The sequence below is a fragment of the Centroberyx affinis genome, unplaced genomic scaffold (genome assembly GCF_046629955.1).
Source record: "Centroberyx affinis isolate AG114_WGS23_722 - 3 ecotype Tasmania unplaced genomic scaffold, CSIRO-AGI_Caff_v1 ptg002930l_1, whole genome shotgun sequence".
Taxonomy (NCBI): Eukaryota; Metazoa; Chordata; class Actinopteri; order Beryciformes; family Berycidae; genus Centroberyx; species Centroberyx affinis.
Window position 1 is genome coordinate 27,650 of NW_027281049.1, and position 20,713 is coordinate 48,362.

The following is a 20,713-nucleotide window of genomic DNA, read 5'->3' on the forward strand; positions in this document are numbered from 1 at the left end:
TCTTCCCAAAATAACACTATGCATTGCTCTTCTTAATGAAAATGTTCTCTAAGTACAGGTTTCTGCCCCACACTGCAAAAAGTTTCCATCTTAACATGGGAGTTAGGTCTTAAAATCTTATTTTTCCTAAGATTTTTTTAGAAACAAGTGTTAGTACTTCAAAATGAGGCAGAATAAGATAGATCACTGTGAAAATTAAACTTGATTCAACAATTTAAAAAATGTTTTCATTTGCTTTGAGAAAAGATTTACATTTTTTGCGTGTGTGCGTCTGTGTGTACTGCGGTCATCCATTGTGCTTCAATTGGCATCATTCATCATCATATTGGTATTCATCAATTATCAAATTGCTAAATCAAACTTTTTGAAACATTGCTCTCTAATATATGACTCAATGTGTTTTGTATGGATTATTTTTAGTAATGGTAAGAAAAATTACAGACTGGAGCGACAGTCAAACACAACAGTCCTGGCACCACTAACCCAAACATGGGAACTGGAGATGAAAAAACATGCAAATGACAACAAGGAGGATGTGAGTGAGTCAAATTTAATGTTAATGCACTCCATAGAAAGAGGCAGAGTGTTTGGTTTTCTTGTTCCCCCACCAGCATCACCGCCACCCACTCTAACATCAAAATGAGGTACTAAATCACACAAAAATGTCAGTAAACTTGTACAGTTTTTTTTTTCTCTCACAGAATGTATGTATATCTGTGCAACATAAAATTCTTCAAGATTGCATGAATCAAACGAAACACAAACAAAAACGGGGGCAGAATAAAGGTCTTGCCTCTGCGCGCTAACTCTCCTAAACAAATAAATAGAATCCAACCTTAGAAGGGGGTTTGCAGAAGGCTTGCAACGGGATTAACAATCAGGAAAATAAGTGCTCTTTAAACCTTAATAGACACACAAGGATTATAATGCTCTCGGTTTTAAGCAAAATTTCTGTCAGGCAATTCTGTAAATAAAATTTCTCAGCAAGTGCAGCTTCGGGATTTCCTTAAATATATTTTCCTATATGTATTAGTATTTCTCTCTGGTCGAGTATTGCGAGTATTTTCAGAACAAATGAGGAGAAATCTGCAGGATAAAGGGGGGCGAACTAAGAGGAAAGCAGACCGAATGTGCTTTCATAGGAGAAATAATCAGGATTCTGTTCCTTGGTGCTGGTATTTTCTTTTCTATCACAAAGCTTACAGAACACATGCATTATTACAAGTTAAAGATTTACAATTTGGGGAAAGGAAAAAAAAAAAATTCTTGATAGTAAGGTACTCTTCCAGAGCCCACGAGCCACAGTGGGTGTCCAGTCTCCTAGTTACCATCTCTCTCTCTCCCTCACTCGTCTTCATCCTCCTCCTCCTCTCCATCAGAGAGAGAGGCACAGGGGCGGATCTGGCGGTATCTGTCCAACCACTTCTCCACCATCTGGGTGACCAGGGGGTGGTTACGGTGGCGGGAGCTCTTCTGCATGGCTGCCAGCATGCCTCCTTCTGTCACGCAGCAGTCCAGCCATTCCCTCAGTAGCTTCTCCTGCTGCTCCTCGTTGCCCATCTGAGTCACAGACAAACACTGCATTACTCATCGCGGGATAAGACTGAAACATATTTAAAGACATGAAACTGCCCGCCACCACAGTCGTACATCGCGAAATTAATTCTCGAGAAAACATCCGCTACAGAACACGCAAAGCGCCAGGACTCGGGATCGATCCGTACCTCTTGTGCAGACAGAAAGTGAATGTGCAGCAGCTTCCTCTCGCTGTCCACTAGTGGCAAGAAGGTGACCGTGACGTCGTCGTCCGTGTTGAGGTTGGCGCCAGCGCCGCGATTGTCGTAGCCGTCGTTCTCCATGGCCACCAGGGCCGAGAAGTGGCCCCGCGTGTAGCCCAGGGCGATGGGGCTCTTCCAGCAGAAACTCTGCTCCCATAACAGAGGCAGGTACACACCTGAAAAGACACACACGGTTTCAGACGACGTCGGACCGGCTGGGAACTACCGCGGGCCGCGACAAAAGCCCGAGGCCCTGACACTGGAGCCGCCCGGACGGAACAGGCCCTGCAGTTTTACACTCAAATTACACCGTGTGTGAATGCCGCTCGGGGCCAAGCGCCATCTAGTATCTGACGTGACACCAGCGGTGGCTGCGTTCCAGCTGAGTGAAAACAACTGGCCCATTGTGTGCAGTGAGAAGGGAGAGCAGCTCTGCGCTCCCTGGTGCAGCCTGGTGCCCTGCTTTTCCATGAATACACCCTCCCTCCCTCCTCCTGCGTGACTTGGCTTCTGCTCGGCCCGCTTCCTGCTCCAGACGCACACTAACAAACACTGGCCAATTAGCCTGCAATGCAGACTGGAGCCATGGCACTGTGCTACACCCACTCCAGCTTATCATAGCTCATTCTCTTTTCATTACTTTACACTGCTCAGTGAGCTACTGGAGTTTGCATTGATTTTAATGGGTGTGTACTGAGTCATCGGTGGTTATGCTTTGTCCAAATTACATTCCAGGCAGTACAATAGACTGACTTGGATCAAGATATTTTATGTCTGTGTTACATAGCAGCTATGAATCCCCAGCTCTGGGCCCCCTAGCTTTAATATAAAACTCTAGCTTGTTCTTCCCAGGTTATAAAAGAGGCTATGGGCAGGCAAAAATAACCACAGACCACATGTGATGTGATTAGGGGCCTCATTTCATGCTATGGTCCAAGTGTATCGAGTTAGAATCCTATAGCCAAACCCATGAAGGAATTAATGTCTTTTACAGGTCCACAGTCAGTATACTGACTTATAGAAACGTCAAACATTTCAGGTCCAGAACTATAAGCACATAGCCCATATATAAGTGACCATTTAAGTGTAACAATATCTTTTCAAAATCTCCAGGTTTACCCCAGCGCCGGCTCACCTTGAAAACGTGTGTAGCCTAACGTTTCCCCACGGAAACTCTTGAAGTATTTCACTCCGTAGACTATGATCGGTCTGCGAAGAATGTGTGCAAGAACAAAAATGTGGGTCTGCTCCAGGCTGGCCCCGGGCTGCGTGGGAAAAAAAGACACCAAAAAGGATACAATACATAAGTGATTGGCAATATAGTAGATGTAATCATACTGTATATATTTTTGCAATTGTATTTTCAATATTCGGACAACTAAAAACAGTGAAGGGGGCGGAGAACAGTGGCTGGCAGGCACTGTCATTGTACTGCGTTTTTCCTCTCCCCCAGCTAGTCTCTCCTGCGGGGTCCCACAGGGTTCCATCCTAGGTCCTATTCAGCCTGCCTGACTCCATCAAATTGATCGCCAACAGCCTAGGCATCCTGTCCACTCTTGTTAAACCCTATGTCAAAAACCTTGGTGTGATATTTGACTCTGCCTTTAAGTTTGACAAGCAGGTCAATGCAGTAGTAAAAGCCAGTTTCTTCCATCTTCATACTATTGCCAAAATCAAGTCTTTTCTCTCATTCAAAGATCTTGAGAAGGTCATCCATGCCTTCGTATCCTCACGCTTAGACTATTGCAATTCCCTGTATACTGGGATTAGTCAGTCGTCCCTGTCCGCCTGCAACTGGTCCAGAATGCTGCTGCCAGGCTCCTGACAGGTACCCGGAAGAGAGACCATATTAGTCCTATTCTGGCCTCTCTACACTGGCTTCCAGTGCGGTTCAGAATTGATTTCAAGGTTCTCCTGTTTGTCTTTAAAGCCCTGAATGTGCAGGCTCCCTCTTATATCACAGACCTCTTAACCCCTGATTCCACCTCCAGGTCCCTCAGGTCGTCTGACTTGGGGCTCCTGGCTGTCCCACGATCCAAACTTAAGCTCAGGGGTGACCACGCCTTTGCTGTTGCAGCCCCTAGACTGTGGAATAGCATCCCCCTCTCTATCAGATCTGCCCCCTCCATTGATTCCTTCAAGTCCAGGCTCAAAACATACTTTTATTCTTTAGCGTTCGGCTCCCTCAGGGGGCCGAGGCGCATACTATGAACTCACAACATTGCAGGTTTGCTTCAGTCTCCTGACATTTATCTCATGCTACCCCCCACCTCTCTCTTTCCCACCTCTCAATTGTACCATCTGATACAGCGGAAATGCATTATATTTAATCTTTAAAGCAGATTGCATAACTGATCTTAGATACAGCGACAATAACATTTCATGTTAAAAGGGAACTTCAAAGTCATCCACACCTAAGGGATACAAAGGCTGATCTTATCCCTCGGATTGCATCGCTCGCTCACTGTCGAAGCCTCAGACGGAGATCGCATGGTAGCTTTTGTACTGTTTGTTTCTACTGCCGGTGAGTGACTCCCCCAGCTAAATGCCTGTAATCCCCGGGTCACATGTTGGGAAGGAGTGCTGCATCAGCAGGCATGCCAGCCGGGCAGATGAGCTGTCAGCCTACGACTACATCTTAGTGGATCTATCTTAATTGCTTATGTCCTCCCTCTTCCTCCTCAGCCATTTGTTCTCACACAATCCATCTTCCACAGATCTGTCTTTGCCTCTTTGAGTGCCCTCTGTCTCTGTCTCTCTGTCTCCGTCTCTTTCTCTCTACTCCTTTTCGTGCAACACTCCTTAATGGATTATCCTTGATTTGATGTCCTCACTTCGTCCTTGACATGCTTTTACAACACATATCTCAGCCAATTATCCTTGACTGCCACTGTTCGCACTCTCTCTCCTAAACTAATGCCAGTCCATCCTTTCTTCTACACATATTAATCCCTTGTTCCTCACTACAATTCTTAATAGTATATCTTTAAATCCTCGCTTGCTCATAACCCCTTGAAAACTCTGAAAAGATCACACATGCCTCCCACACCATACTTGCGCATTCTCTGTTTTTCCAATTGATTTTGGAGGGAGTAAGAGAGTAGGTCAGAAGACTAGAAACCCCGTAATTACCTGGCTGGCCAGAGAGAGGATGAACGCCCAGTCCTCCTGCCACTGCTCCTCTCGCAAGGAGAAGTGCAGGCCGAAGCTCTGCGAGTACCACGACTCCCACTCCTTCCAGCGGGAATAAAACCTACAAAACCATCACAAAAGAACACATCCATTACCAGGGTGACTTCTGAAAGTTACATTGAAGACTTTTAAAGATTTTGTCAATGCCAATTTTGGACCAATTTCACCCCCGAAATAAGCCTGAGTAGGAAAAAAGTAACTGTAGTGTAAGTCTGTGCAACCAGGGAGATTTTTCACAAGAAAAGTAGTCAGAGAAAACATTTTCAATACCTATGAAACAGTATATCATATCTAAAATTCAAACGCAATGCATAACCATATGTAAGACCCTTTAAGGCTTTGAATTTAGATAATTCAGTTTAAAACATTACTTTTTAAATGCTTTGCAGACGCCCTGCATACACATACTAAACACAGTCATACACAGTCCAATTGAAACACACACTGGAGGAGATCATCCCTTATTTACCAAGTACCCAAATCTCCCGTATTTGATTCTGTGAGGGAAGTATGTAAATATATTGAGGTAGAGGTCCTTTGATGATTGAGCCTGTAGTCAAATCACACTCCAATGGCTTGGGACCAACAGCACTGTTAGTCAAGTCATATCTATAGAGTGGAATACAGGAACAGCAAATCTAGCAGTTTGAAACTAGCTCCACTGACTGCAGTTATGGCTTTTAAAGTCCAGATGGGGTTCCTACACATTTTTTGCTGAAAAACACTTTTTTCAAATTCAGTTTTCCAGGATTTCAGGGACCACAGGGAGCCTGTTCAGGGGGAAGCCTGGTGTCTCACCAGTGTGAGCAGTCGTGCAGGCTGTCGTGGAGGGTCTTGCGGAGGACAGAGTCCTTGTCGTAGATGCCCCAGGTGGCCTGTAGTACAGAGTCGAGCAGACAGTCCCCGGCTGTGCGGTTCCACAAGGCATACAGCCGACTGTCTAGGCGCGTGCCCAGCTCCAGAGACCAGTTGATGACAGGAGACTCCTCTTCCAACTCTATACGACAGACAGACACACCAACACAGAGGGGTGGGGGGTAGGGACACAGCAGGAAGATAGGTGACATTGTTAGCCACTCAATAATTCTATTAGGCCGTGTTTACACTATTTTTCTTTTGTCAAACTGCCAGCAACCTTTTTTTTTTTTTTTACAGTAAATACAGAAGGAGCGGCCGCAAGGTGGACAGAGCGGAGTGAGTGGAGATGAGAACACATTGTGAGCTGACCATCACAACAAAGACGACTGGGTTTCATACTACTAGGCAGTGGACAATTTATGACAAGAGCAACCATAACGAGAGTAATGGTTGGAAAGTTGATAATCGATCACAAAGAGCGAGTATGGGAGCACATCGGCTGTGCTGCGAGGGTTGCAGATGGTGGCAGCTACTGCAGGTAGTCGTTATGGAAACAAAGTGAGCATCACACAACCTGCTTTTCAGCGCTCTTTCTACAAAGACATAGTTTAACACGCCTTTACTCAACCATTTGCGATGCAAACGACCAAACCCAGAACGTCTCTCCCCTGTAACCCAGTTTATGAAAGCTTAAATAGGTCGCAAGACTCCTCTGAGACCTGCAGTACAACACTCAAGACAGGCAGTGGGAGGATGCACACCATGCACATGTATGCACGCAAGCACGCACTCACCCACCCACTCACACACAGACACGGTGAAGTCCTGGGAGTGTCGCTGGATAAGTGCGTGGGAGGGAAACGGGAAAGCTCAATTAGCCTAATTAGAGTGGGAAGAGAAGAGTGAGGCAGGAGGTGGCGGGCTGGTTGGCGACAGGAGAACAGAGCAGCAGATTGAGGCTCCTAGACGTGAGCCCCTCCCTCTCTTTACCGGCACATCTGAGCCGGGCTGATGTACTGTGTTCGCCCACGCACAGCCAGGCCACAAGTCAGATAGCCAATACACAATTACACAACAAATCTAGATTCGTGCAGAGTTTAAGACTGGACTTGAATGAATGCGGGTTAGGGATAGGTGCAGATAAGATTGTGTGTGAATGTTGGGTACCTTTCTGTACGTCCCGATCCAACACCTCATCAAACAGCTTCTCTTGGACAGCAGGCGGCAGGTCCTCTATATCTGCAAAGATAGATGGGAAAAGTATTGTATTTTCATGCTTATTATAACCTGCTAATGGCTCCACTGCACCAGAGGCAACACAAACGGCTACAGTAATGACACACAGAGGGGATGGCTTTTGTGATTCCATTCAGCGGTTGACATTTCGTCAATGGCACACTGTAAACATGAGCTCTGTACAGCATGTTGTTTTTCTGTGCGTATTGAACTGTACACACAGAGCGAGAACACTGGTGGCTATTCTCTGGCTCAATAGTGAATGGCACTGGCTTTGTCTGAAAGAGAGACACAGAAAGAGAGCCCTGCAGCTGGCCTGGGGCCAAGTTCAGTCTGCACAGAAATACTTGGCATAACACACACACACAAAAAAAATTAAAATCTACCAGTGAACCCTACATAATCTTTCATCCCAGCGGCATTGGCGGCTCTGAAACGGAATACAACTAGTAGCTCTGAAAAGCAAAGTGCATGTCATTTCAGTGAAGACATTACGCCACAGGGACAACGAGCTGCTGTTTCTCCAAGAAATGCTGCGCTACAAGGCTGACCGTCATTCTTCCAATTCTCGGGTGGAAGGGGAAAAAAACAGTCAAGATCGCTCACTGAAATGGTGCACATTTATATCGTTCGGAGGAAAATCCTACAGATGGGCGTGAAATTGAATTATGAATATAATCCCAAAATCACAAGACAGACCCCCCCCCCCCCATTTTACCTTGGCAGAGTAAATGCAGCTTGTAATGTTCAGCGTCAATTCTTATCTAAAGGACATCAAGTAGCGTTGAAACTAATGTTAAGACTGAATGGTGGGTGGGTGTTGGTTGACTCGGGTGTTTACTAATGCTAGAGCACAAGCTTTAAGAACTTTTTTTCTGGCAACAGGGGCCGCTGAAGCTAAATCTCTGTACGGCTAAATTGGGGTGGGGTTAATAGATATAGAAGAAAGGCTAATAAATTAAGTGATGTCAGCTGCAAAAGGTAGTGGGTAGAGTGATCACCTGCAGGCAGGGTGAAGGTGACCAGGTCAGTGAGGAAGTAACAGGCGAAGTCTCCCTTGCGCTGGTGCAGCGAGGCCGCAATCTCCCTGCGGATCTGTTCTGTCAGCTCAGGGCAAACCATGGAGGGAATGCACTTAGCTGCCTGCTGGTTCACCTGGGAGACACACACGCACACACACACACACTCATTAATGCAGGCTGGAGGCAAAAACACTAGCAGAGGGTGAATGGATGCTTGAGGCACATAAGACATAAGCAAAAGTTTAAATTTTGGAGTTTACAGAACGAGAGACCGATCATTTTTGACAGGAAAAAAAAGGGACAATGGTTCAATGGAGGACTTTTTTTTTTTACATCAGGTTACTATTCTTGTAGAAATACTTAAGTGCAATATCCTTGTAAATATTCACAATACTGAAGATCAAACACTGTCATGTCTGTTTGCAGAATGCCAATGGTATTACTCCCTACATGGAGGCAGTACACAGGCCATCTATTGTCTCCGTCCAACCACAGTCACTTGTGTCACTGTGTTGCCTTCCATGTCTTTCCTAATCACTGCCTGCCCTCCCTGCATACCGCATCAGCTCTATGGCATCACCAATGGCAGGATTGCAGCCTGGCTAATCCTCTAGCTAATCCTCAAAGTGCACTACTACTGTAATTATAGACATTATATGGGCTATATATTGTCCACTCTGGGCCTTAACAATGATAGGCCTACGTGTTTGAAATACAGAAGCACAGAATAACATCCAGATACCCTTGAACAGTTAGAGGAACACTTCTGACTTCCTCTTAGGTGTTTTGCCCACCCTGATTGTTTGGCTTTGAATGCTACCCAACTTGTGTGTGCAGAGTGATGAATCCCCCAAGGAAGACACAAAATCACTAGTTACCTATTCATTTTTATAAGGCTAAAATTGCATCATCTTCTTACAAAATGCCATTATTCATTCTGCTAATATGAGCTTTTAGTGCATGCATGTGTGCGTACAGAGGTGCGTGCAGAGGGGATTGAATGAAGGGACAACTTGTTAAATTGGCTCAAAGTATATTAACGGCTCCAGTTCCTCAAAGGAGATGGCATTACTGAAAACTATATAGGCACTGCACATTTGAGAGTCGGTGCCTCTTAATCCCTTTCTGATGTGGTGGTGAAAACATAGCCCTCTCCCCTCTACCCCATCTATGGGCAAGCTTACCTCTGTGAGGAGGATGGCCAGCATGTCCTGCCTCTGGAAGCGGATGGCCAAGTGGACCAGGGTGAAGCCTGCATCAAACGCCGAAGACCGGTTGAGAAGGCGCACCTCGTCAGCGGTGAGCTGCCGGGCGATGTCGCCACCGGACGACTTGTAGGCCTCTATCGCCGCCAGGTCTCCCTCTACCACGCCTGCAGCACAGAGGGAGAAAGGGAGGTCAGAGAGTGGGAAACGCATGTTGGCATTAAGACGGCACAGGTGGATCAGTGTCTTACTCTACTGGTTCAGTCATTCTGTATGGTATCCACACAGGCAGCTGACTGAACACACTGAGACCTGCTTCCCCAAGACTGTCAGGTTTGACATAGATGGGGGTGACACAACCACAGTGTTTAAATTTCATGCTCAAGGAACAAGGGTAGGGAGGCTGTTCCCTGAAAACAACGATTTACGTTAAGCACCTGTCATTGCTCCGGTGCCAGGCGACCACCGCTGTCAGGCTGCCACTCCATCATAAGGCATAACAATACATGCAAATCTACTACGCCAAATACCTCTGTCTCCCTTTCAAATACATCTGCAAGGCAAAAATTCTTAATTTTGTAGACAGAAATGAGAATCCTTTTCAAACAGGCCTATGCTTTGGGAATGGATTAAGCTGGCTTTTGAAACCGCTCCAGCACTATGTCCCTACATGTAATGAAAAGCAAGATGTAACAGACGGCTTGTCATGTTCATTAAAAGCACTACAGAATCATCCATCAAACTGTGAATACACATCATACTGTTCCTAGTCACTACCAATTAATATTAAAATCTGGGGGGAATTTGCATGGCAAATTCCTAATGTGTCAAGCGGAGAAAAAGAGCTAAACGCGAGAAGCATGCAGGGATCTCTAGCCCTTGACGTCAAGCCATAATTCAGATATGACCTCTGGGGCAAACGGCTCTAGATGTAGCCACTGGCCGGCCCAGTGTGAGAACAGTTATCACCCTATCAGGCTTCTACAAAGCAGGAAAGCCAGAGCAGCGTATCTTAAAACAGCTAGCAATCAGAGAGCCGCGCCAGACGGAGGACAGTTTGTGCACATTAACTCTGTGCTTCCCCCCTCCTGAGGCCCGAGTCTCAACATCTGTTATGACTGAAATGAGAGGCAGAGGTAGCACGGCGAATGCTGAAGCGCAGGCTAATTTTAACAGACTGCCTGTGTGAGGACATTCTCTGGCAGCGTAGAGGAGAGTTATGACAAGTTACCTTGAGAGGACCTGGACTAGAACGTGCCAAGAACATCCTGTCTCCTTTTACTTGTGCTGGGTGGCATTTTGCAAACACAGCTCCATAAATAGATACCAAATGATTATGGATGCATTATAGCAAGTGCCATGTTTGAGATCTCATAAGAAAAGTTGAATACTGTGAGCTTCATTGGAAAGGTGGGTGGATTAAGGCTGAACAATTAATCTTGTATCATAATTTTAGATTAAAATTTAATCATTTAACTTCATTTCATTTTGAATGATTGCTGTAGGCTAAAGTAGTCAAGATGCAAAAACTTTAGTATAATAGCTTTGTTGCCAAAATCAACAATAATCATAATTAATATATTCATGATCACAATATCTAGAAAAATAATTGGGATTATCATTTAGCTGGAATCGTGTAGCCGTGGGTGGATGCCATGTTTTAGCCTGTTAGATAACCAGAGTGTTCAGCCTCGAAAATCAGCTATTGCTGATCAACAAGATCATTTTCAGTGCTCTAAGGCAAACAAACAGAGTTCCTCAATGACCTTTTTCATAATCAAGCTTGGAAAATTGTACACAACTTCACTTGTGTAACACTGCCCATGAGCAACACAAAAATGTTTGTATAATGTTTTTATACAGGCTCATATTCTCTGCAACAGGAAGACATGCTGGTTACAGTCTTTGCTGGCATACTGAAACAAAAGAACAATATTACACAAACAGTGTCTGCTTCCTTTTGCGGAAAACTGGAATCAATGGGATCATCCGATTTGGGCCCAAATAAGCAGCACTGAAACAACATCAGACTTGAAATGTGGGGAACAGTAGAGCAATGTGAGATCAAGTTCTGAGACCTGAGGAAGTGCTTGGCTTGGCCATAATGGGCTGCTTGGCTCGAGCGTTTCCTCCATCGACAAACACTGTGATCTCACTTTGAAGAGCACAAATGTAGCACATGTAACATGACTGAAACAACTCAGATCCCATGGCATAAACAAAAAGTATATAGCATAATGTCAGGCAGATGTGGGACATTAGTGAATAAGCTCACTGTGGCTCACTGTGACCCTTAAAATAATATTTTCTATTCCTCAACATCAAACACCACAACGAGGCAGAGACAGGAGAGAGGGGCAATCAGTGTGAAGGTCAGGAGGATGCTGATCATGTGCTGTGTTTATGTTTTGTGTTTGTTTTTTTGACTGATGCTCATGTCTTGTCAAGGCTATTTTTGCCTCCTGGGTGCCTGGCTCAGCACATAAGCACCACTGTTTACAGGGTCTGTTGACCGCGAGCCAGGGGAAGTCTCTGGTCCAGGGGCTCCACTCTCACTCTGCTGCCCAGACGGCCCATTCATCCCCACCGGCCAGGAAGCACTCACACCCTCTCACTCTCTCAAAGACACTCTCAGTGGCACAGCGAGGACAGGCAGACACATGGGCGTTCAGTGGGGAGTTGGATCAAATTCCTACTAGCCATTTAGCTACTTGCTGATGCATCTTCATTACACTGCAATTCAGCACCATTTGTGCTCTGGTAATGACAAGTATCATCTCACTACAGTGGATAGCTTCCACCAGCAAACACCTAGTGAAATAAAATCTCTCATATTTACTATAGCCAGGACAGGGCTTGCCAAGCCGCTGTCTTACTTACAAATACAGTTCAAAATTCCTGTTCTATTATAGTGTACTCTAAATTTTGGAGTCTAAACAATGACACATATGTTGTCATTCATCACCAAAATACCAAATGGTTCACACTACTATCGAACCTAAACCTATGAAGAGTGAGGTCACCATCTGTCAGTAACAAAAGGAACTAAGAGGAAACTGAATCTATCACCATTGGGACCAAAACAATAAAACTATTGCCGATGGACTAAAGCATCTCGCTCTGTTATTGCAAAGCATGACATCACGGAGGGAAATAAATAGCTAGAAGTACAATAGAAACGTTGTTACCAAGGCAATAATGGGACAAGAACAGGGAGTTTTCATACCAATAGGACTATTCAGGTGAGTCATAGAGAGGGGAATAAGGACATTTATTCTCACATAACCAAGCCTAGTCAAGGCCTTGACTAATTGTAATCATATCATTAAGGAACGCACTGACCAGAATGAATCACTACATCATGCCAAGAATGGAGGAATGATGGGTAATGATGCATAAATAAATAACTCACCAGCACAAGCATTGAGAAACAGCCAGTCTGTTTTTCTCATTCGGTTTTTAATCTGCTTTAGCTTTTTGAAGTCGACCTCTTGCTCCTCTTTGCTGCTCATGGCTCCAGCTGCTAGCTCTATCCTCTGGAAGTCCATTTTGACCTCCACCTCCCTCTTGGAGGTAGGAGGGGACCCCCTCAGACCCTGGCCCCCACTGCAACTCCCCCTCCACCTCGCCCTGTCCTGCTCATTGATAATGGGTGATGGCTCCGCAGTTTCTGCCAACTCTATGGCTTCCTGGTTGTTGGGCTTGGGGTGGTCGCACACCACGCACATCCTGGTCTTGGGCCAGTTCTGGTAAGTGCAACCTGTGCATGTCCAGTGCTGCTGGTGGGTGTTGAGTCTGTTCCTGTCGTTGTACTTCTCACAGGGGTCCACGGGGGGCTGGGGTGCATGGCGGCAGCCTGCATTGGAGCCTGAGGTCTGGGGGGACTCAGTGGGGCTGCAGGTCCTCTGGCGCTGGCCCAGGCACTGTGTGCAGCGGATGGCCCGCGGCCAGTTCAGGTAGGTGCACATCTGACAGGACCACTTATTAGTGGTCTCAGCAGTGCTGGCTGGCTTGACTCTGGGCCTGGCACTGGAGTCTGGGCAGATGAGGAGACCGCTGCCGCTCTGAGTCCTGGGAGGGTCCCACTCCAGTCCAGGATCCAGATCGGGGCTGCTTTTGTAGGGTTCCTCTGTGATGATGGGACCCCTGGACCTCTGCGCACGGCACATGGTGCACTTAACTGCAGAGGGCCAGTTTTCATAGGTGCAATAGTCACAGGACCATTTCATCCTCTGGTCTGTCATCATGGATCCTTCCCTTAGGTCAAGCTGTATTGATAAATCACAACCAGAGATGGGCATAAACAAAAGCTATATTCGCATTGTGGATCCACTCCAGGGTCAATAAATACTGGAGAACTAACGGTACATTTTTAATGAAGCCAAATCAAACGTAGAGACTTCATGGACTTCTCCTGGGTAAGCGATGTATGTACTTTGCCCAGCAACTCATAAACTGCTGTAACTGGTTGGTCATGTTCTATGACATTGGCAGGCTGAAATTGCGTTGTGATTGAATAACTAAAATTGCCTGCCAGCTGTTTATCATCGGCAACATTATTGAGCGCGATAACAGCCTTGGTTCACGTGACTGGTGGCTTTATTGCGTTAACTAACGATAGTTAGTAATAAGGTTACACTTCTTAGCTTTAGCTTGCATGCTAGCTAGCTAGCTAGCTAGCTAGCTAACCAGCTAGCTTAGATATAGTCAACTTTAACATCTAATCAAACATTTCATGATACATAGAATCAATGCGCGAGAAAAATATTGGAATTTACAAAAAAAAACTCAAAATGGCAAACTCTTACCGTTTCGCAGCTGTGCTCTTTTCTCTGGTAACGTTACTGCTGAAAACCACAACAAACCCTCCCTGTCCAGTCCTCCTCCTCCTGCTCTATCAAACCTTTCCCGATCCAAGTTATTTGGACCTCTTTGTTCTCTCACATGTTTACCTTTCTAGACACATTAACCTCTTGCAGAATAAACCACACCTTGGCAAAGCCTCTGTCTGCCTTGAATCATGTTGCAAATCCGCCACACTCCATGGTTTACATCGCCTCGGTGTTGTTTAATGGCGGCGACAGGGAGACAAATGAGTATCAGAGCCAAAATAAACGCTAGCAGAGCACAGGCAGGCTTCGTCACCAATCATCGAGCTCAGCGCACAATGCGATTGGATCAGGAAAGTACTATGTTGCCTTCAAGTGCTATCGGAAATGTTGAGATTACAAATCCCCAAAAACTAGCAAGGAGGAGAAGAAGAAGAGATTACGATTTGAGCGAAAATCATTGACCAACCAAAATGGTACATAGGACTGGGAAAGGGGATGTTTTCTATGAAACCCGAGTTTATGGACAGTCACAGATAGCATGGAAACCGTGTCGACAACTAATGGTAAATTGATGTATTTTATGTTATATGCTATTTTTACTATTCTATGCAAACAATTAGTATTGCTGTACGCTTCTATTGTTCCTATTTGTTTAAAGTTTAGTTCATCATGTTATTATTTCTAAAAAAAAAAAAAAAACACTTAATGCGCGACAAGTTGGATTTACAATTTCGTATTTCAAAAGTACGAGCTTACAAGGAACACATAAAGCGTCCATCATCACTATTCATGATGTGGAATAAAAAGATGTCCTTTGATTTTGTAAGACATTATCTACACGGGTGTAGTGGGGAGTAACCCCACTTAAACTCATATTATGCACCATTTTATTTGCAGAATAGTTGAGTTTACCCACCTTTTTAGGCTGACATAAATCTTTACAATATTTCATCATAGTAGGCCTACACATCATAGAAAGTAGTATCAAAGTGATGGAATTTTATATGAAGACATGCAGGCTCTTTTAAGGGAAAAAACAAACAAACACAAATGATATGAAAAATAATAATGATGTTCTGACAATATGATTTTTGTTTAGATCGGTGGTTGTTTGCCTTATGATGATAACGACTGGATGACAGACTTTACCTACCTTTCATTTACCACTGCGTCACTGGTTATTTAATAAATATTGCGGTAAATCCTTACGAAAAAGAGCTGTCTATTATAGAGTTTTGAAAGATTACGATACAAATATCACAGCAAAATTATATATAATACATCCTACAGGAATATCACAGTATATTATAGTGACACCATATGAAATACAAAAATAGATTATTGAGTACGATTAGGGAAATTATTTTGCTCATAGTAACCTATTGTCTTCATTTTTTATTTTGTAAACAGTGTAGTTGCTTTTGGACACGCCTCCTGTCCAACACGTCACAGAACAAAGATGGCAGCTTACTTGAGCCGGTTGCATCACATTTCACTCCACGTTTCAAACGTGGATAAAATAGCTCACGACCTCGTCTCTAAATTCAAGTTTGATCTGTTTGCAGCCAGACTAACCGGCAGGTCCAGGCAGCTGGCTTTCAGAAAAGGAGCGGCGGTATTCGTCGTGAACGAGAGACCAAACCATCCTACTCTGAGATTGAATGGGGAACTAGCCAAATACTCTCCTGACCCAAACCGGGACAACGTGGGGAAATGCGACAAGGACAAGTATATGAAGTGTCTTTACGATGTCAGCCCACAGTACTCCGTGGATACCGCGTGCAATGTGTGTTTCGAGGTGGAGGATGTGGAAAGGTCATTCAAGGCTCTTCGCCACCAGGGCTGCGACTTCCTGGTGCCCCCCACGGCGGTTCGGGACGAGAGGGGCCTCGTCACCTACTCGGTGGTCAAGTCAATTGTGGGGAATGTGTGCCACACGCTTATTGACAGGACTAAATACGAGGGGAGCTTCTTACCTGGGTTTGACGACATTGAAACCGTGAGCAACAGCAGATCTTGTCCCGTCACACATTTTGACCACATCACCTATGCTTGTCCGAGGAAAACAACCGCGCAGGTCATGCAGTGGTACGAGAGGCTGTTTGGCTTTCAGAGGTTTTTCATTGACAGGTGAGGAACCGCTTCATTGCGAGTCTGTTCTCTATTCTGTTCAACATGATTCGTGAATGATACAGTTGCCTGTTTTGTTCTCCTGAGTAGTAATGAAGATGTGGATGAAGGTTATGTCCTAAACCAGGATGGCATTGGACTGCGTCTTACTGCAATGGAGTATTGGAAATGCAGCAAAGCGGGAATCACACTTCCCTTTGTGGGTAAAAAAGAGCCCGACTGCAAGTTTGTCATTGCAGAATCGCTACCTGAACAAGGTAACAGTTGTCACTCCATAGTACAAGAAATGAGTCTGCACTTTCCACCATCATTTATTATATTCTAACCTGTTCTGTGTTGTTTGTGCATGTACTTTCAGGCAGGAACCAGGTCGACACCTTCCTGGAGCAGCACATGGGTCCGGGGATCCAGCACATCGGACTGTACACAGAAGACATCGTCTCTACTGCGCATACAATGGCTGAAGCCGGTGTGCAGTTCTTCTCCCCTCCTCCCACCTACTACACCGAGGTTTGCCTGACACTTACCAGAATCTCACACTGACTCGGCTCCCACACAAAACAGGCTAACTATGACTCAGTTACTACAAGAACCGGTCCATGCATTAATCACCAAGTTGAACATTAGATTGCAGAATGTAATGGGAGGCAAATTACAGCCACACATTACAACATCAAGGTTCTCTGTAATAGTGAAATTGCACTGCTGCACTCGCTTTTGAACTTGTAACTCCACCATGTAAAATTTGCAAACAGGTAAATCTGCGATGAATCACTTAAATAAAATGATCATTTGTTTGAAACGGTTTCCAGCACCACCTCCTCACAAAGTCCTGCGGAGAACCTTGCAGCTGCTGAGTTTTGTAGTAAATAGTAGCAAATAGAGTTTATCGCATTCAAATTGTCAGTCGGCACCGTTACGACCTTTGTGTAAAGCAGCACCTGTAGGAGATTATTACATTAGTTATGCAAGTCTAATGGCATCTAACAGATATGAGCGCTATTTGCAAACACGTGTTATTTCTGTGGTTAGCAACCGCTCTACCTGTCGTCTGTGCTGTGACAGGTGGGCAAACAGCAGGAGATAGAGGAGGCAGGACACAACCCCCAGATGCTGGCCCAGCATGGCATTCTCCTGGACACAGACCTGCGCCAAGATCCCTCGCCACACACATCATCCAGCGAAAGCAGAAGGTGAGAGGCCGTATATTGTCCTACGTCTCCTGTTGAATCCATGTTTGTAGTGTAGGTGTCAAGTCAAAGTGTGCCTCAAGGTCTGGTTATCCCATTAGACCGGCTTGGTGTCCTTACCTGGTTATCGTCTTGTTCCAGATACCTCCTCCAGGTGTTCACCAAGCCCATCTTTGCAGAGGACACCTTCTTCCTCGAGCTGATAGAGCGAAGGGGGGCGTCGGGCTTCGGCGAGGGGAACATCCGAGCGCTGTGGAGGTCGGTGCAGGCCTACATGGAGCATGAAAGGGGAGAGTCTCAAGGAGAGAGCACTCCAAAAAATGTGCAAACTGCTCAACGTTAGCCTCTTAGAGAATGTTTAACTGATACAGCATCAAGTTATTTTATTTATGGCTTTTTCTTTTATTTATGTACGAGAGAGCACTTATTGGGGGAAATTGTCATATATAGTATATATATAGTGCTTTGTAAAATGTTGACTTCAGTGTGCTGTATGTTGATAATGGATTTACTGGTAAATCTCAGAGGTTACATGTTGCACATTTGTACCTTTTAAGCATGACTGAACTGAGATAAAGCCGCACTGAACAAAGTGGTACAAAAAGGCAAAAATTACATGCTGTACACGAAATGTTATTCTGAAAATACACTTGAAGTTGCATTATAAGTACGTCTTTGTCTTCACTGTATCAAAGCAAATTGGCATAACCAGCCGAATAACTCCAGACCAACTGTTCTTGAATAAATCTGTCATTCACAGGAGACCGTGAAGAACAATTACTCTGCCAGAGACAATGTGCTCTCTGTGTTTCATAGAACGTGGGTGGGCCAAACTTCAGAGCATCAGCCCCTCTCTGTTTCATCTTCATTGAAAGCCATCAGTGTCTTAAAGGAATGAGGCTCACCACTTCGTCATTAAATGTATAGTCATGTGTCTAACCAATGATGCTAGATTGGTACTTCTACTGTATCCTGAGAAACATTACTCACACAGAATCTGCTCATATTTGCGAAATCTGGAAGAATAGGAAGCCTGATTTAACATTATTAGTTAGGTGGCATTACCATACAAGACAGAAACCTGTCCCAGGTCAGCACCTCTGTTCTAAAATACTTTACTCATGCAGGTCCCCAGCTTACACAGTTGGAGTCGCTCATGAGCAGTTATTGATGGAACAGCTGCACCTCTTTCAAATGCTTGTAAGCTATGAGGGTTTAGTGATGTGCATGCTTTGGCAGAAAGATCGCTTTAGAGCCTCTTAGATGGGCTCCCAAAATCCATTGAGACGTGCCAGTTCAATTAACTTGGATATGAACATTATGGGCTAAGGATTAGTTGGATAAATATGGGTAGTAGCAGTGTAATTTAGATGGTGTTCCATGAAAGCCATATGTTCTTTTCATGTCCTGACTCTACATTAGTTTCACCACTCTCCCACTGAGCATCAAGCCGAGAATAATTTGCACAATATCCTGTGCTTGCTGCAAGCTGCAACAAGTAAATTTGTAAATGCATGTGCTTCTGCATTTTGTCAAATGGTGTCACTGTTTTTCTTCACTTAGAAGTGTCACACTCTTGGCCAAACTGACTCTAAAAGACTTGACTGGCATATTTGTGATTTGTGTACATTAATGGAAAGCTCATGAATTTCTATGAAAAATACACACAACTACATAGAATAGTTGAACTCTTCTCATAGCTTTAGAATCACTTTACAGCACAGTATTGACAGGGATCAAATATCTCTCTTAATTTAAATTATCATTAATTTATGAATGGAAAACAAACTTCTAAATCTTATGTAATGATCAATTACGTCAGGGATGGAGAGTATTAGCTGTTCTTTAAAGTTGAGAAGGGTTGGCTCCTGTAACAAGAGTCCTTTAGCCATCTGTCTGAGGCCAGTGTGAACCACAGATGGCATACAGCATTCTGCATGGGGTCTCCGGAGTCCGGACTGGGACTTGGAAGCTCACTTCCTATTTGCTGTTACCCATATGGTAGCTGCAGGCCACATTTGATCAAAGAGAAATGACAAAAACAAGTAAATGAAGATTTATTATCCCTTGAACACACGTTGATTATGTAGTAGCTATTACAATTCTGTGCTATCTTGTGGTCTTTTCATTGCACCAGTAGGTATGATTGGTGAATACTGCCCCCTATGGTTTTGTTAAACACAACACAGTCACATACTGCCAGACTTGTTGAATGCTGGGACTACTATTCTTGTATGACCGCTTAAGTATTCAAATTGTTTTGATCTCCCTTCCAAAGGGTCATCACTGTCTTTTAGGACTATGGGACACAACAGGCAGTGTTTGCCATGCCACATATTCTATATTTGGTTGGTAAATCTATCAGCCACCTTCCAGACTACTGTTGGGGTCTTGTTAATAACAAGTGGGTGACCCCCCACACTGTAGCCTACATAGTGGAAGAGACAAATCCTTGGTGCCCTTTAACACAAGGGGCAGACAGTCTGAACCTTTTAGGCGGACAGTCTGCCATGCTGGGGGAGATTAGTGGCACACAACAGATGTTACTCTTTGATTAACAATAGTGTCTGCCAGGGGTGAGCCTCAGCTCCCCGCCCCGCTGAGGCCTACTGTCTTAATTTCAATCCCCACAAAGTCAATGAACATATATGATGTGACAGCAAAGATGTTATGAACAAAATATATATGTTTTCTGTTCTTTTTAGTCTCCCACAGTACAACTTTGGGGACTGTTCAATTAAGATCCAGTGGTTTTATCTTTTAAGTATGCAAAAATAAGTACAGTAAATGTCATGAGTAAGCTGTATAGTGTTTTATTGAAAATCCCAGCTTGTTATAAAGAGTATATGACAGAAGAGTGAGAAAGCAGATGACAGTTGATGTTGTCTGCCTGTACAAATGTGGTTGAGGTCACAGCATGTTCTGCTCTAATAGTGAATAAGTGCCTCCATAGCAGGCAGATCCATGTATACCATGATAAAAAAGCACTTTCTTTACTCCCTCGTATGAGAAACATCTGTTTGTAATAAATATATTTATTTAGGACAGCCCCTTATAATTTGGATACTGGAACTCATTTTGTTTGGGGGAGTTATATGTAACACACACACACACACACACACACACACACACACACACACACACACACACATACACACACACACACACACACACACACACACACCCTAACCCTAACACACACCCTCTTATCATGTAGCACCGTTGTATATTGTGAAAGTTCCTTGTCTATATGCACAGCATAAAACTGTG

General features: G+C 44.5%; 2 protein-coding genes across 2 annotated transcripts; one reads left to right on the forward strand and one right to left on the reverse strand.

The window, feature by feature from the left end:
* Positions 1-536: 536 nt before the first annotated feature.
* LOC139658589 (ubiquitin thioesterase ZRANB1) lies at positions 537-14,364 on the reverse strand. The gene is made up of 10 exons (XM_071536718.1): positions 14,100-14,364; positions 12,704-13,559; positions 9,271-9,458; positions 8,066-8,219; positions 6,996-7,067; positions 5,769-5,967; positions 4,911-5,031; positions 2,914-3,043; positions 1,725-1,954; positions 537-1,560 (listed from the first exon to the last, which is right to left on the reverse strand). The coding sequence occupies exons 2-10, from the start codon at positions 13,536-13,538 to the stop codon at positions 1,345-1,347; spliced, it is 2,145 nt and encodes a 714-aa protein (XP_071392819.1). The 5' UTR covers positions 13,539-13,559; positions 14,100-14,364; the 3' UTR covers positions 537-1,344.
* A 1,218-nt stretch (positions 14,365-15,582) lies between these two features.
* LOC139658598 (4-hydroxyphenylpyruvate dioxygenase-like protein) lies at positions 15,583-18,170 on the forward strand. Its single transcript, XM_071536729.1, has 5 exons — positions 15,583-16,253; positions 16,344-16,510; positions 16,612-16,763; positions 17,319-17,446; positions 17,585-18,170. Exons 1-5 carry the CDS (start codon positions 15,583-15,585, stop codon positions 17,784-17,786), a joined length of 1,320 nt encoding a protein of 439 aa, XP_071392830.1. The 3' UTR covers positions 17,787-18,170.
* Positions 18,171-20,713: the final 2,543 nt, after the last annotated feature.